Consider the following 13,573-nt stretch of genomic DNA (forward strand, 5'->3'; position numbering starts at 1 on the left):
GGGGAGTTTCTGGCTACTGTACTGGAATAGACTGCAGGAGACAAGACCAGAAGCAGGGAGATGGGTCAGAACACAATTGCAGTAATCTGCCAGTAGGAGAGACTGGCGGTAATTAAGTGGCAAAAAGCCATGTTCCGGATTGTATCCTGAAAGTGGAGATGGAAGAACTTGTAGATGAATGGGATGTACAGCGTGAGAAGAGTCAGATACGACTCTTGGAGGGTTCTGCCCTGAGCAGTTGGAAGGATGGCGTTACCGTGAACTGAGTTGGGAAAAAACATGGGAGGAGCAGGCATCTAGGGGGAAGGTCAGCGGCACATTTGGACGTGGATGTTTGATGTTTAAGATACCTTTTGGGTATCCAAGCAGAGATGCTGAGAGGGCAGCTGGAGGTTAGGGGACAGCTATGGCCTGAGATATAAATGCGGGAGTCATGAGTGGGCAGATGACATATAAGACAGTGACACTGGGAGAGATGACCCGGAACCAGGTGCTGGGCTGAGCTCCAGGGCCCCCTAGCTGTAGAACTGAGGGAGACGAGGAGGAGGAACCATGGCAAGTGAGCTAGAAGGCTGTTAAAAAAGGCACAAAGTTTGCCCTAAAGAACGAACTTTGTCTTCAACTTTTCTCCTACTCCATGGAAAGTCCTTCCATTCAGGCTACGAGTGTGGGATGCTTAACGGCCATTAGGTAGAGTGTGGTCTTTGGGAGGAAGTTAGGAATAGCCAGGGTCCATTTGACTGTCAGGCCCTTGGCATGGCATATTTTGAGACTTGTGAAATCTTTTTAGAAAATTGTCTTCTTGTCTCTTCCCTCAGCTAATGGCCTCATTCATTCATTCATTCACTGATATAAAATCTTAATGATCCATTTGTGTGAGCCTCATGCTTTAGACTTTAATTAAATTACTTCTAATTCTTATTGGATGGATTTTCTTAGACCCATTTTATAGATGGAGAACCTGAGGCTGAGATAGAAAATATAACTTGTCTCAGGTCACACAACTAGAAACTCAAACCCAGTTTTTTTTTTTTTTTTTACTCTGAAGCCCATAATCTTTGCTCTTGCCATAATTTCTCTCCTCTTTTATTTATTCAGCCAGTATTTTTTGAGAATCTCTTATGTGCTTGGTTGTACCCTAAGGGCTGGGGCTATAGTGATAGACAAGACAGAAATCATCTTTGCTATGTTATTACCCACATATCCAAATACCTGAAGAAAATCCTCCCTGGATAACCCACCTCAAACTCACCAGGCCCCCAAACAGCCTTCCCCTAGAATTTTCTCCCCACTCCCCCATCCTTATCCCTCACTTAGCAGGGTTCCTAATAAGTGTTTTCTTGCATATTCATGAAATGTTTTTGAGTGAGAGATTTCAAAGTGAGCATTCAACGTGGAGTGCTATGAAAACCAACCCCGCAAGTGATGCCTGGCCTTGTATTTGCCTGGGAGCTGTCAGCACCAAACACTTTTGCCTCCTTTGCTTGTCCTGCCAAAAACAATTTAGAAGGGAGGCTGGGGAAAGAGGTGGCTGGGTAGGATGCCAGGTGAGGTGTACTGGATTCCAGAGGTTCAAGTCGACATTGGTTTTGTTGTGAGTTATCACAACACAGAGCCAGAGCCAATGGAGGGAAGAGGCCCTGTTTCTTTTTTTCTGCTGAGATGTAGTTTCATAAGGAATACAAGACATTCCCATCACTGAGCAGCTTTAGGGGATGCAGAATTTCCACCACTCAGCACCTCTTACCCACCTGAGAGCTTCCTGTGGTTTGTTACCGAGGAAATAATTCCTATAGGGACACCACACACACACACACACACACACCGCACACACACACACACACACACACACCACACACATTCTGGCTCCTTCACTTCATATGCAGAAAGCCCTCAGAGAGAAAATACAGAGTGCCAAGTTGGATAAAAGCTTGTGTAAAGTTTGTGTTGTCTTTTTTAATTTTTTATTGTGTTTTAAAAACATCCCCCCAGGATGTGACTATGATGAAAGACTGTGCATGAATGGAAGCTTGAGCTTCTGGAACTTTCTCTTTGTAAGTACATAGGAGGGCTGTACACATGGAAGGGGCAGATGCATCCTGCTCATCCTGCTTTATGGCTTGGCCCACATCTAAAGACCACAAATGTCCCTCTTCTCTCACCCAGTGAAGAAATCCTGAGCTGCAGAGGCAGAAAGGGCTTGGGAGCCTCCAGACCTGCCTTCTCCCTAGGCTCAGCCTCTCCCAGGCTCTGTGACCCTGGCAAGTGGTTCAGCTTCTCTGAGCCTCAGTTTCCTCATCTAGAAAATGAGGATAAAACACCTACGGGTTAGTTGTTTGGGAGTAAAAAAGAGAACGAGGCAGGGAGACCTTCAAGATGGCAGAGGAGTAAGAGGTGGAGATCACCTTCCTCTCCACAAATACATCAGAAATACATCTACACGTGGAACAACTCCTACAGAACAACTACTGAATGCTGGCAGAAGACCTCAGACTTCCCAAAAGCTGTGTGGCTGACAGGGTCTTAGGGCTCCAGCCAGGTGTCAGGCCTGTGCCTCTGAGGTGGGAGAGCCGAGTTCAGGACATTGGTCCACCAGAGACCTCCCAGTTCAATGTAAAATCAAACGGTGAAAGATTTCCCAGAGATCTCCATCTCAACGCAAAAACCCAGCTCCACTCAACAACCAGCAAGCTACAGTGCTGGACACCCTATGCCAAGCAACTAGCAAGAGAGAAACACAAACCCACCCATTAGCAGAGAGGCTACCTAAAATCATAATAAGGTCACAGACACCACAAAACACACTACCGGACGTGGTCCCACCCACCAGAAAGACAAGATCCAGCCTCATCCACCAGAACACAGGCACCAGTGCCCTCCACCAGGAACCCTACACAACCCACTGAACCAACCACAGCCACTGGGGGCAGACACCAAAAACAACGGGAACTATGAACCTGCAGCTTGTGAAAAGGAGACCCCAAACACAGTAAGTTAAGCAAAATAAGAAGACAGAGAAAAACACAGCAGATGAAGGAGCAAGGTAAAACCCACCAGATCAAACAAATGAAGTGGAAATAGGCAGTCTACCTGAAAAAGAATTCAGAGTAATGATAGTAAAGACGATCCAAAATCTTGGAAATAGAATAGCAAAAATACAAGAAACGTTTGACAAGGACCTAAAAGAAAGAAAAAGCAAACAAATAATGATGAACAATAAAATAAATGAAATTTAAAATTCTCTAGAAGGAATCAATAGCAGAATAACTGAGGCAGAAGAACGGATAAGTGACCTGGAAGATAAAATAGTGGAAGTAACTACTGCAGAGCAGAATAAAGAAAAAAGAATGAAAAGAATTGAGGACAGTCTCAGAGACCTCTGGGACAACATTAAACGCACCAACATTCGAATTATAGGAGTCCAAGAAGAAGAAGAGAAAAAGAAAGGGACTGAGAAAATGTTGGAAGATATTATAGTTGAAAACTTCCCTAATATGGGAAAGGAAATAGTCAGTCAATTCCAGGATGTGCAGAGAGTCCCATACAGAACAAATCCAAGGAAAACATGCCAAGACACATATTAATAAAACTACCAAAAATTAAATACAAAGAAAAAATATTAAAAGCCGCAAGGGAAAAACAACAAATAACGTACAAGGGAATCCCCATAAGGTTAACAGCTGAACTTTCAGCAGAAACTCTGCAAGCCAGAAGGGAGTGGTAAGGCATATTCAAAGTGATGAAAGGAAAAAACCTACAATCAAGATTACTCTACCCAGCAAGGATCTCATTCAGATTCGAAGGAGAAATTAAAACCTTTACAGACAAGCAAAAGCTAAGAGAATTCAGTACCACCAAACCATCTTTAAAACAAAATGCTAAAGGAACTTGTCTAGGCAGGAAACACAAATGAAGGAAAAGACCTTCAATAACAAACCCCAAACAATTAAGAAAATGGTAATAAAAACATACATAACAATAATAACCTTAACTGTAAAGGGATTAAATGCTCCCACCAAAAGACATAGACTGGCTGAATGGATACAAAAAAAAGACCCTTATATATGTTGTCTACAAGAGACCCACTTCAGACCTAGGGACACATACAGACTGAAAGTGAGGGAATGGAAAAAGATATTCCATACAAATGGAAATCAAAAGAAAGCTGGAGTAGCAATCTCACATCAGACAAAACAGACTTTAAAATAAAGACAATTACAAGAGACAAAGAAGGACATGACATAATGATCAAGGGATCAATCCAAGAAGAAGATATAACAATTATAAATATTTATGCACCCAACATAGGAGTACCTCAATACATAAGGCAAATGCTAACAGCCATAAAAGGGGAAATTGACAGAAACACAGTCATAGTAGGGGACTTTAACACCCTGCTTTCACCAGTGGACAGATCATCCAAAATGAAAATAAATAAGGAAACACAAGCTTTAAATGATACATTAAACAAGATGGACTTAATTGATATTTGTAGGACATTCCATCCAAAACAAACAGAATACACTTTCTTCTCAAGTGCTCTGGAACATTCTCCAGATAGATCGTATCTTGGGTCATCAATCAAGCCTTGCTAAATTTAAGAAAATTGAAATCATATCAAGTATCTTGTCTGACCACAATGCTATGACACTAGATATGAATTACAGGAAAAAATCTGTAAGAAATACAAACACGTGGAGGCTAAACAATACAATACTTAATAACCAAGAGATCACTGAAGAAATCAAAGAGGAAGTAAAAAAATACCTAGAAACAAATGACAATGAAAACATAACAACCCAAAACCTATGGGATGCAGCAAGAGCAGTTCTAAGAGGGAAGTTTATAGCAATACAATCCTACCTCAAGAAACAGGAAACATCTCAAATAAAAAACCTAACCTTACACCGAAAGCAATTAGAGAAAGAAGAACAAAAAACCCCCAAAGTTAGCTCAAGGAAAGAAATCAGAAAGATCAGAGCAGAAATAAATGAAAAAGAAATGAAGGAAACAATAGCAAAGATCAATAAAACTAAAAGCTGGTTCTTTGAGAAGATAAACAAAATAGATAAACCATTAGCCAGACTCATCAAGAAAAAAAGGGAGAAGACTCAGATCAACAGAATTAGAAATGAAAAAGGAGAAGCAACAACTGACACTGCAGAAATACAAAGGATCATGAGAGATTACTACAAGCAACTCTATGCCAATAAAATGGACAACCTGGAAGAAATGGACAAATTCTTAGAAAAGCACAACCTTCTGAGACTGAACCAGGAAGAAATAGAAAATATAACCAGATCAATCACAAGCACTGAAATTGAGACTGTGATTTAAAATCTTCCAGCAAACAAAAGCCCAGTATCAGATGGCTTCACATGTGAATTCTAACAAACATTTAAAGAAGAGCTAACTCCTATCCCTCTCAAACTCTTCCAAAATATAGCAGAGGGAGGAACACTCCCAAACTCATTCTGCAAGGCCACCATCACCCTGATACCAAAACCAGACAAAGATGTCACAAAGAAAGAAAACTATAGGCCAATATCACTCATGAATATAGATGCAAAAATCCTCAACAAAATACTAGCAAACAGGATGCAACAGCACATTAAAAGGATCATACACCATGATCAAATGGGTTTATTCCCGGAATGCAAGAATTCTTCAATATACGCATGTCAATCAACGTGATACACCATATTAACAAACTGAAGGAGAAAAAACATATGATCAACTCAATAGATGCAGAGAAAGCTTTCGACAAAATTCAACACCCATTTATGATAAAAACCCTGCAGAATGTAGGCATAGAGAGAACTTACCTCAACATAATAAAGGCCAATGCAATCCCTATCAAACTACCAATGGCATTTTTCACAAAACTAAAACAAAAAATTTCACAATTTGTATGGAAACACAAAAGATCCCAAATAGCCAAAGCAATCTTGAGAAAGAGAAACAGAGCTGGAGGAATCAGGCTCCCGGACTTCAGACTATACTACAAATCTACAGTAATCAAGACAGTATGGTACTGGCACAAAAACAGAAATATAGATCAATGGAACAGGATAGAAAATGCAGAGACAAACCCATGCACCTATGGTCACCTTATTTTTGATAAAGGAGGCAAGGATATACAATGGAGAAAAGACAGCCTCTTCAATAAGTGGTGCTGGGAAAGCTGGACAGCTACATTTAAAAGAATGAAATTAGACCACTCCCTAACACCATACACAAAAATAAACTCAAAATGGATTAAACACCTAAATGTAAGGGCAGACACTATAAAACTCTTAGAGAAAAACATAGGCAGAACTCTAGGACATAAATCACAGCAAGATCCTCTTTGACCCACCTCCTAGAGAAATGGAAATAAAAACAAAAGTAAACAAATGGGACCTAATTAAACTTAAAAGCTTTTGAACATCCAAGGAAACCATAAACAAGATGAAAAGACAACCCTCAGAATGGGAGAAAATATTTGCAAATGAAGCAACTGACAAAGGATTAATCTCCAAAATTTATGCGCAACACATGCAGCTCAATATCAAAAAAGCAAACAACCCAATCCAAAAATGGGCAGAAGATCTAAATAGACATTTCTCTGAAGAAGACATACAGATTTCCAACAAACACATGAAAGGTTGCTCATCATCACTAATCATTAGAGAAATGCAAATCAAAACTACAATGAGATATCACCTCACAACTGTCAGAATAGTCATCATCAAAAAATCTACGAACAATAAATGCTGGAGAGGGTGTGGAGAAAGGGGAACCCTGTTGCACTGTTGGTGGGAATGTAAATTGATACAGCCACTATGGAGAACAGTATAGAGGTTCCTTAAAAAATTTAAAATAGAACTATCATATGACCCAGCAATCCCACTACTGGGCATATACCCTGAGAAAACCATAATTCAAAAATAGTCATGTACCACAATGTTCATTGCAGCACTGTTTACAATAGCCAGGACATGGAAGCAACCTAAGTGTCCATCGACAGATGAATGGGTAAAGAAGATGTGGCACATATATACAATGGAATATTACTCAGCCGTAAAAAGAAATGAAATTGAGTTGTTTGTAGTGTGGTGGATGGACCTAGAGACTGTCATACAGAGTGAAGTAAGTCAGAAAAAGAAAAATAAATACCGTATGCTAACACATATATATGGAATCTTAAAAAAAAAAAAAAAAAAGAAGGTTATGAAGAACCTAGGGGCAGGACAGGAATAAAGACGCAGATGTAGAGAATGGGCTTGAGGACATGGGAAGCAGGAAGAGTAAGCTGGGACAAAGTGAGAGAGTGGCATGGACATATATACACTGCCAAATGTAAAATAGACAGTTAGTGGGAAGCAGACATATAGCACAGGGAGATCAGGTTGGTGCTTTGTGACCACCTAGAAGGGTGGGACAGGGAGGGTGGGAGGGAGATGCAAGAGGGAGGAGATACGGGGATATATGTATATGTATAGCTGATTCACTTTGTTATAAAGCAGAAACTAACACACCATTGTAAAGCAATTATACTCCAATAAAGATGTTAAAAAAACCCACAAACTATCCTTATATTTAAAGCTGCTTTGAAACGGTTTTCTCGTACTTGAAACCAAGAGCATTCTAACTAATGTATTGGGTCTTATAAATTTCTCCAAATTTAGTGTGCACCCAATCACCTGGGGATCTTATTAAAATGCAGATTTCAACTTAATAGATCTGGAATGGGGCCTGAGAATCTTTATATCTGACAAGGTACCAAGAGATGTCAATACTTCCGGTCTGGGACAACACCTTGAGTAGCAAGGTTCTAGACTGATCTTCTTATTTTCTTATATACTCTCTCTTTTCTTCTTCTATCTTTGATTTAAAATTTTTTCTGGGGTATTTCCTTGTTACAATGTGTTTTTATTGTATTTTTCAATTATCATTAATAAATTAAGATATCTCTAAAAAAAAAAGAGAGAGAGAATGGGGTAAAGCCACAGTCACATACAACTGATAAATAATGGTTGCTACCCTTTGCTTATTGTGTTAGAAAAAAGAAAACTTCCACTTTGAAGAATTTACATAAGGAAGTTCTGAGCTACATCCACAAGCCATTCTTGTGCCATGGACTTTAGACGGTCAGATGTGTAGAATACCCATTGTGTAAGCCATGGGGCACTGGGTGCTCTAGATTTATTGACCAATGAACATCTTACAACAGCTCTAAAACTGATTTCATTATCCCCGTTAAGAAAAGTTTAACGGTAAGGTGATTCATTAACCTGGGTAATTGCAAAGTCTGAAGATAGAGCAGCTTCTGGATTGCTTTGGTTTAAGCAATCCAATAATACTATCAATAGACTTTTATTATTATTATTCTGCTCCCTGTTGTTGCCCTTCCTTTCTCCCTTCCTTCCCTCCTTTTTTCTTTCTTTCTTCTTCCTTTTTCCAGCAATGTTATCTTCATCCAAATGATTCTCACTGTTGAGATGAACTTATTGGATCCCAGAGGGTTAAATAATTGGCTCAGAAACCTTAGTTGGGAGATGTCAGAGGCAAACCTCTAGCCCAGGTCCAGCTGACTCCACCACGTTGGACAGACCTCCTCCCAGCTCTGCCAGTGGCCAAAGGCCAGGAGTGAACCAGAAGAACCATCAACTTCAGGGCCTGGAATGGAATATAAGATGGCTTTCGGTCTGGTCTAATTGGTTCTCCAATGTTTATGTCACACAGACCAGACCAGAGTTATTATTTAATGACCCCTGGAACTGTTTAACCGTCTTTTCCTATCTCAGGAGATGTGTGAGTAGAATTGAGATGTGTGAATGAGGGAGCAGTGGCCACAGGGTTGACAATCTGTGTAGACCTTCAAGAGAAATGTCCTTCCTGTGGTGTGGCTGGAGGGAGCTTAGGGAGGGTCTGGGGTGTTGGTTCAGTTCTCTTGAGAGTGGGAGTCAGGTTCACAGGTCAGGTCCTGGGTCCTGCCCTGCAATGACACTGCCATCTTTGATGTTTCTGAACACGCCAAGCAGAATCCAGTCATTGGAATATAAGCACCACTAACATAGAAATTTTTTTGTTTGCTGTTATTTTCATCCCCTAGAACCATACCTGGTACATAGTAGGAGCTCATAGCTCATTAATTAATTTCAGAACATTTGCACTGACTGTTTAGAACATTCTTACTCCACATAGTCACCTGGCTTGATTCCTCACTGCATTTGGGTCTGACCTCAAAAGTCACCTCCACCGGGAGGCCTCCCTTGACCATCTCATCTAAGGCTGGTGACCATCCATCGCTTTCACCCCTTTCTCCTCCTTGACTTTTCCTCTCTGTCACTTGTATATTTGTGAGTTTTTGGTCTCTTTCCCCACTGGTAGCTCCATGGAGGCAGAGTGTTCATCCCTGGTGCACTACTGTCTCTCCAGCCCCTAGGACAGGGGCTGGCACAGTTGATGTACAATGAATTATGTGCTGGGTGAATGAGTGAGTGAATGAATGCACTCATACTCCATGGAAAGTGCTTAGCACAGTGCCTGGTGCATAGCGAGTGAGAGAGAACTATTAGTGTTGATGATGTTGAGGATGATACTCTGAGGCTGTCACACTCTGGGTGGTCATTGACAACCCTCCATGTAGGTCCTGGTAGGATGGTGAGTGTAGGAGGCCCCTCTTCCACTCCATCTGCCATTCCTCCCTGACATCAACTCTATAAAGACTCCAGAGAACAGTACTTTTACCAACTTCTGTTCCTCACTTTTTGTTCTTTGTGGAATTGTGACACGACACTGGGGCTACATCCTCCTCTCTCCCCAGGTCTTGAATTCAAACCCCTTGAGATCTTTCAGACTAACATGTAAATGACTAACAGCAATATCACCCCTGCATCCCACCACCTTCTACCCATGTGGCCTTTCCCATCTTTTAGGATTTTTCTCATCTCTTTGCTTTCATACCTCTGTCATCTGCCTAATGTGCCTCCATTCTGCCCATTTCCTACCTAAAGATACTCTCTCCAAATTCCAACCCCAGTATCACCTCTTCTGTGAAGCTCAACCTGAGATCTTCCAGAAGTTTCTGCCTCTTCTCTCTGGTTTTCTGCCCTGCCTTTCCCCCTTGTGTTGGAGTCTTCATCTCAGGGCACTGTACTTATCTAGACCCATCTCCCCCAGGCCTGAAATGAGCTCCCCGAGGTCAGGAGTCCCACATATGGCGAGTGGTCCTGGGAAGCCCGGACTTGAATCAGTGGAGGGTGTTCCTCTAGCCTGGGTTCAAATCCTGCCTCCCCTCTTACCGTCTGTGAGCCCCTGACAGGTGTCTTCATCACATTATGCTCCAGGTGTCCCACTTGAAATCAGTTCAGTAAGTATCAAATACCACAGACCAAAGCATGAAAGTATGAAGATAGGGATTCAGGAATGGGCCACCTTATGGGATGATTTGAGATGAGTGGTGAACAGGATTTTTTTCTACTGGTATATGAGGACCAGTTTATGAGTTCATTGGAACCAACATAGAGAAACCAAACAATGGTTGAACATATTCCTGAAAAACGCACAGAGCTTTATTACATTTGGTAATTGGGCAGAAAGAGCATTGCACTGAAATCAGCACTCTGACTCATTCAGCTCAAAGACTGGTCCTCACTGCTCATAGAAACATAGCTTTGTGGGCCATGGAAACATAGAGAGGTCCACAGCCTCTTAAAATCACATGTAAGGAAATGAATATAAAACAAATTCCAAAATACAGAAACAAAAATTATAAAATCTGTTTAAATAATCCATTGCACCCCTGCAGCGCAAATGTTCATCTTACAGGGAACTGGGAGATCTTTACAGCATATGGAAGGGCTTTGACGTGACACCTCCTAATGGATTCTGTTCTCTTTTGACCTCATTAGCATGAACTGCCCTGTACCATGGACATGAAGAATTTGCAGAAAGAGCTCCAGGACTCCCCACAGTATTCCAGGGCCATCTTCCTCTGGTTTACCAAGTCTGGATCTTCCACACACTCAGGATCTTTGGTGTTCATGGTCTGGGTCTTTGCTGGGCTGATGGGGGTGGTCACTTTGACCTTGCTCTGCTCCTTGGGAGAGGGCTCCGTTAACTCCTGGCTGGGTTTCTTGATCCTAATCAGAGTGGAGTTAACCAGCTTGAGATTGGATTCTGGAAACTTCTTTCTGCACACCCTGGTCTTCAGGATGCTCTTGGCATCACCACAGATGACCTTCTGCGAACGCAGATTCCGGCCAATTTGTTTCCAGTAGGCATTCTTTTTGTCTGATTCTAGGCATGAGGTTGGATTGCCAGTGAAGAAACAGGAAAACTCGTTGTCCTGGCGGGTACACGCGACCTTCAGGGCAATGCCCTCCTCCTGCTTGGTCACCACCCATTTGCAGTCGGCATGGTCTTGGGTGACGAACTTGCCTTTGGTCAGGCGCTTGGGTGGCTGGCTGCTTGGTTCAGTCTGGGGCGCGCCTAGAGTATGCAGTTTATCTGTGCTGACTTTGCTGCCCTGTCCATTCCTCCCTTCCTTTTTGGCCTCCACCAAGAGCATCGGAGCAGCCAGAAGGAGGAAGGAGAGCAGGGCGAGGCTGTGGATCCTCATGGCTTCAACTTGGTGATAACCTGTCTGACAAAAGGCAGGTGAGTCAGTGCTGGGCAGCAGTCCAGCAGTACTAGGCTGCGAGATGACCCTCCCTCCAGCCTGACACATGGCTGCCTGCTTTGGAGTGGGATCAAGGAACCTTCTATTTCCTGGACTTAGTAGACAAGCAGCCTGTGTATTCGCATGCCTGCTTGACTTGAGTCTTGAATGTCAGAAACTTCCTACTCTTCATTCATTCTTCCCCACCCTCTGAACCTCATTATCTCTCACTCCCTCATCCACTCAGTTACTCCTCACTCCTTCATTCACCAGTCAGTAAGCATTCGTGGGGCACCTACTACTGGCCGTGCACTAGACTAGATGTTGAATTTATCAAGGTGAATAAGAAAGTCTACATCTTAAAAACTTAGAGGCAACTCTTTGGGGAATCTAAAGAGCATTGATCAGGAGTCTGTCCCAACTGTGTCCCCAACTTGATCTTGGGCAAGTCACTCTCCCCCTCTGGGTCTCAGCTCCTTTATCTGGATATCAAGATGCTGGATGAGATAATTGTCAACTCTCTTCCAGCTGCAGTGGACTGAATTTCTATCTCACTGTCCTACACGGACTCAGATGACCACACAATGAGAAAGGACATGGTAAGTGACATGAAAGGTGATGCTTGACCCAAGGTTAAACACGCATGAGGCTTGGACATTCTGAGATGGGTGGGTTTGTGAGGAGGGGTATCTGGGATTCAGTAAGAGCCTAAGGAAAGGCATGAAGGAGGGGTAGGTCATCCGAACTGACTGGGCAAAGTGAACCAGGGGAATAGAGGTGAATTTCTATCAGAGCATTTAGACTGTTGAGGCACTGTGCTTGGCATAGAGAAAGTCCTCAATCAATGTTTTTAAAAATAAATCATTTAATAAATAGGATGACCTTAACTGCTACACTAAACTGCATAGATTTTGTCAGCGAGTAACAAAAACCACATTTCAAAGAAGAGAATTAGAATTTCTATTTGACACCAACTATGTGCCAGAGCACTTGACCTGTATTTCATTCTCACCTTGTTAATTAGCACAAGAGCCCTTCCTGGTAGGTAATAATCCATCACCACCAGGTAACAGATGCGACAGTTAAGGTTCAGACTGGTAAATAAATTGCTCAAGGTCCCATAGCGGGCAAGTGACAAAGCTGGGACAGGCAGCCAGAACTTCTCTCTCTGGTCCTTTATGTCACCCCTCCCTCATTGCATACCTCTTGCCTTCACCTTACTCTGCCTTTCAGAAAATATTGGCAAGAAATAATAAAGCAATTATGAACAACTCATTTGGTTTGGCTTAGTTTTTGATGATAACTCATGTTATCAGTGCTCCATTTGAAAAGAATACAGAATTTTGTTTAAAAAGAGGCTGGTCTAGGTCTGATCTCATTCTACCCTGGGCATATGGCCTCTCTTTAGGACTGATAAAGGGGAGACAGTCACAAACTGTGAGCTTCCGAAATGAAGTTGGGATGGGAGCTAGGGATATTCGATAAAGACCCAATCATTCCTCACGGCATTGGGACTCAGTCCCCACGTGTCCATGAGGGGATCCAGACCCCAGGAACCTGAGGTCCTCATGGGAGCTGGAAGGGGGACAGGTAATGAAACTCTTAAGAAAGCCAGGCTCTTACCTTGTTCTGAGTTTGCAGGTCCAGTACGATCCAGATGTGAGAAGGAGCTTGAAGGCTTACTGCTGTCTCATCCACAGTGAGGCAGTGAAAGTCCTTTATATAAGAGCCCAGGCAGCAGGGTTTTTACAGCTCATATACTTGTGTAACTTTATTCACACTCCTCCCAGCCACACCCCTTCAGAGAGAGCCAGTTCCTGCAGGGTAAGTTGTTGGTGTAATCCTGTGGGAGGCAGGTTATGGGCATGGCATTAGGCCTGGTTCTTCCAAGCCCTTTTCCTTTCCCCTGGCAGCCAGTTGAGTACA

At 42.5% G+C, this 13,573-nt stretch overlaps 1 protein-coding gene across 1 annotated transcript; it reads right to left on the reverse strand.

Moving 5' to 3' along the window:
• Positions 1 to 10,537: 10,537 nt before the first annotated feature.
• FGFBP1 (fibroblast growth factor binding protein 1) lies at positions 10,538 to 13,337 on the reverse strand. The gene is made up of 2 exons (XM_007449814.1): positions 13,271 to 13,337; positions 10,538 to 11,628 (listed from the first exon to the last, which is right to left on the reverse strand). Exon 2 carries the CDS (start codon positions 11,606 to 11,608, stop codon positions 10,895 to 10,897), a length of 714 nt encoding a protein of 237 aa, XP_007449876.1. The 5' UTR covers positions 11,609 to 11,628; positions 13,271 to 13,337; the 3' UTR covers positions 10,538 to 10,894.
• Positions 13,338 to 13,573: the final 236 nt, after the last annotated feature.

The sequence above is a fragment of the Lipotes vexillifer genome, unplaced genomic scaffold (assembly GCF_000442215.2).
Source record: "Lipotes vexillifer unplaced genomic scaffold, Lipotes_vexillifer_v1.1 scaffold1067, whole genome shotgun sequence".
Taxonomy (NCBI): domain Eukaryota; kingdom Metazoa; phylum Chordata; class Mammalia; order Artiodactyla; family Lipotidae; genus Lipotes; species Lipotes vexillifer.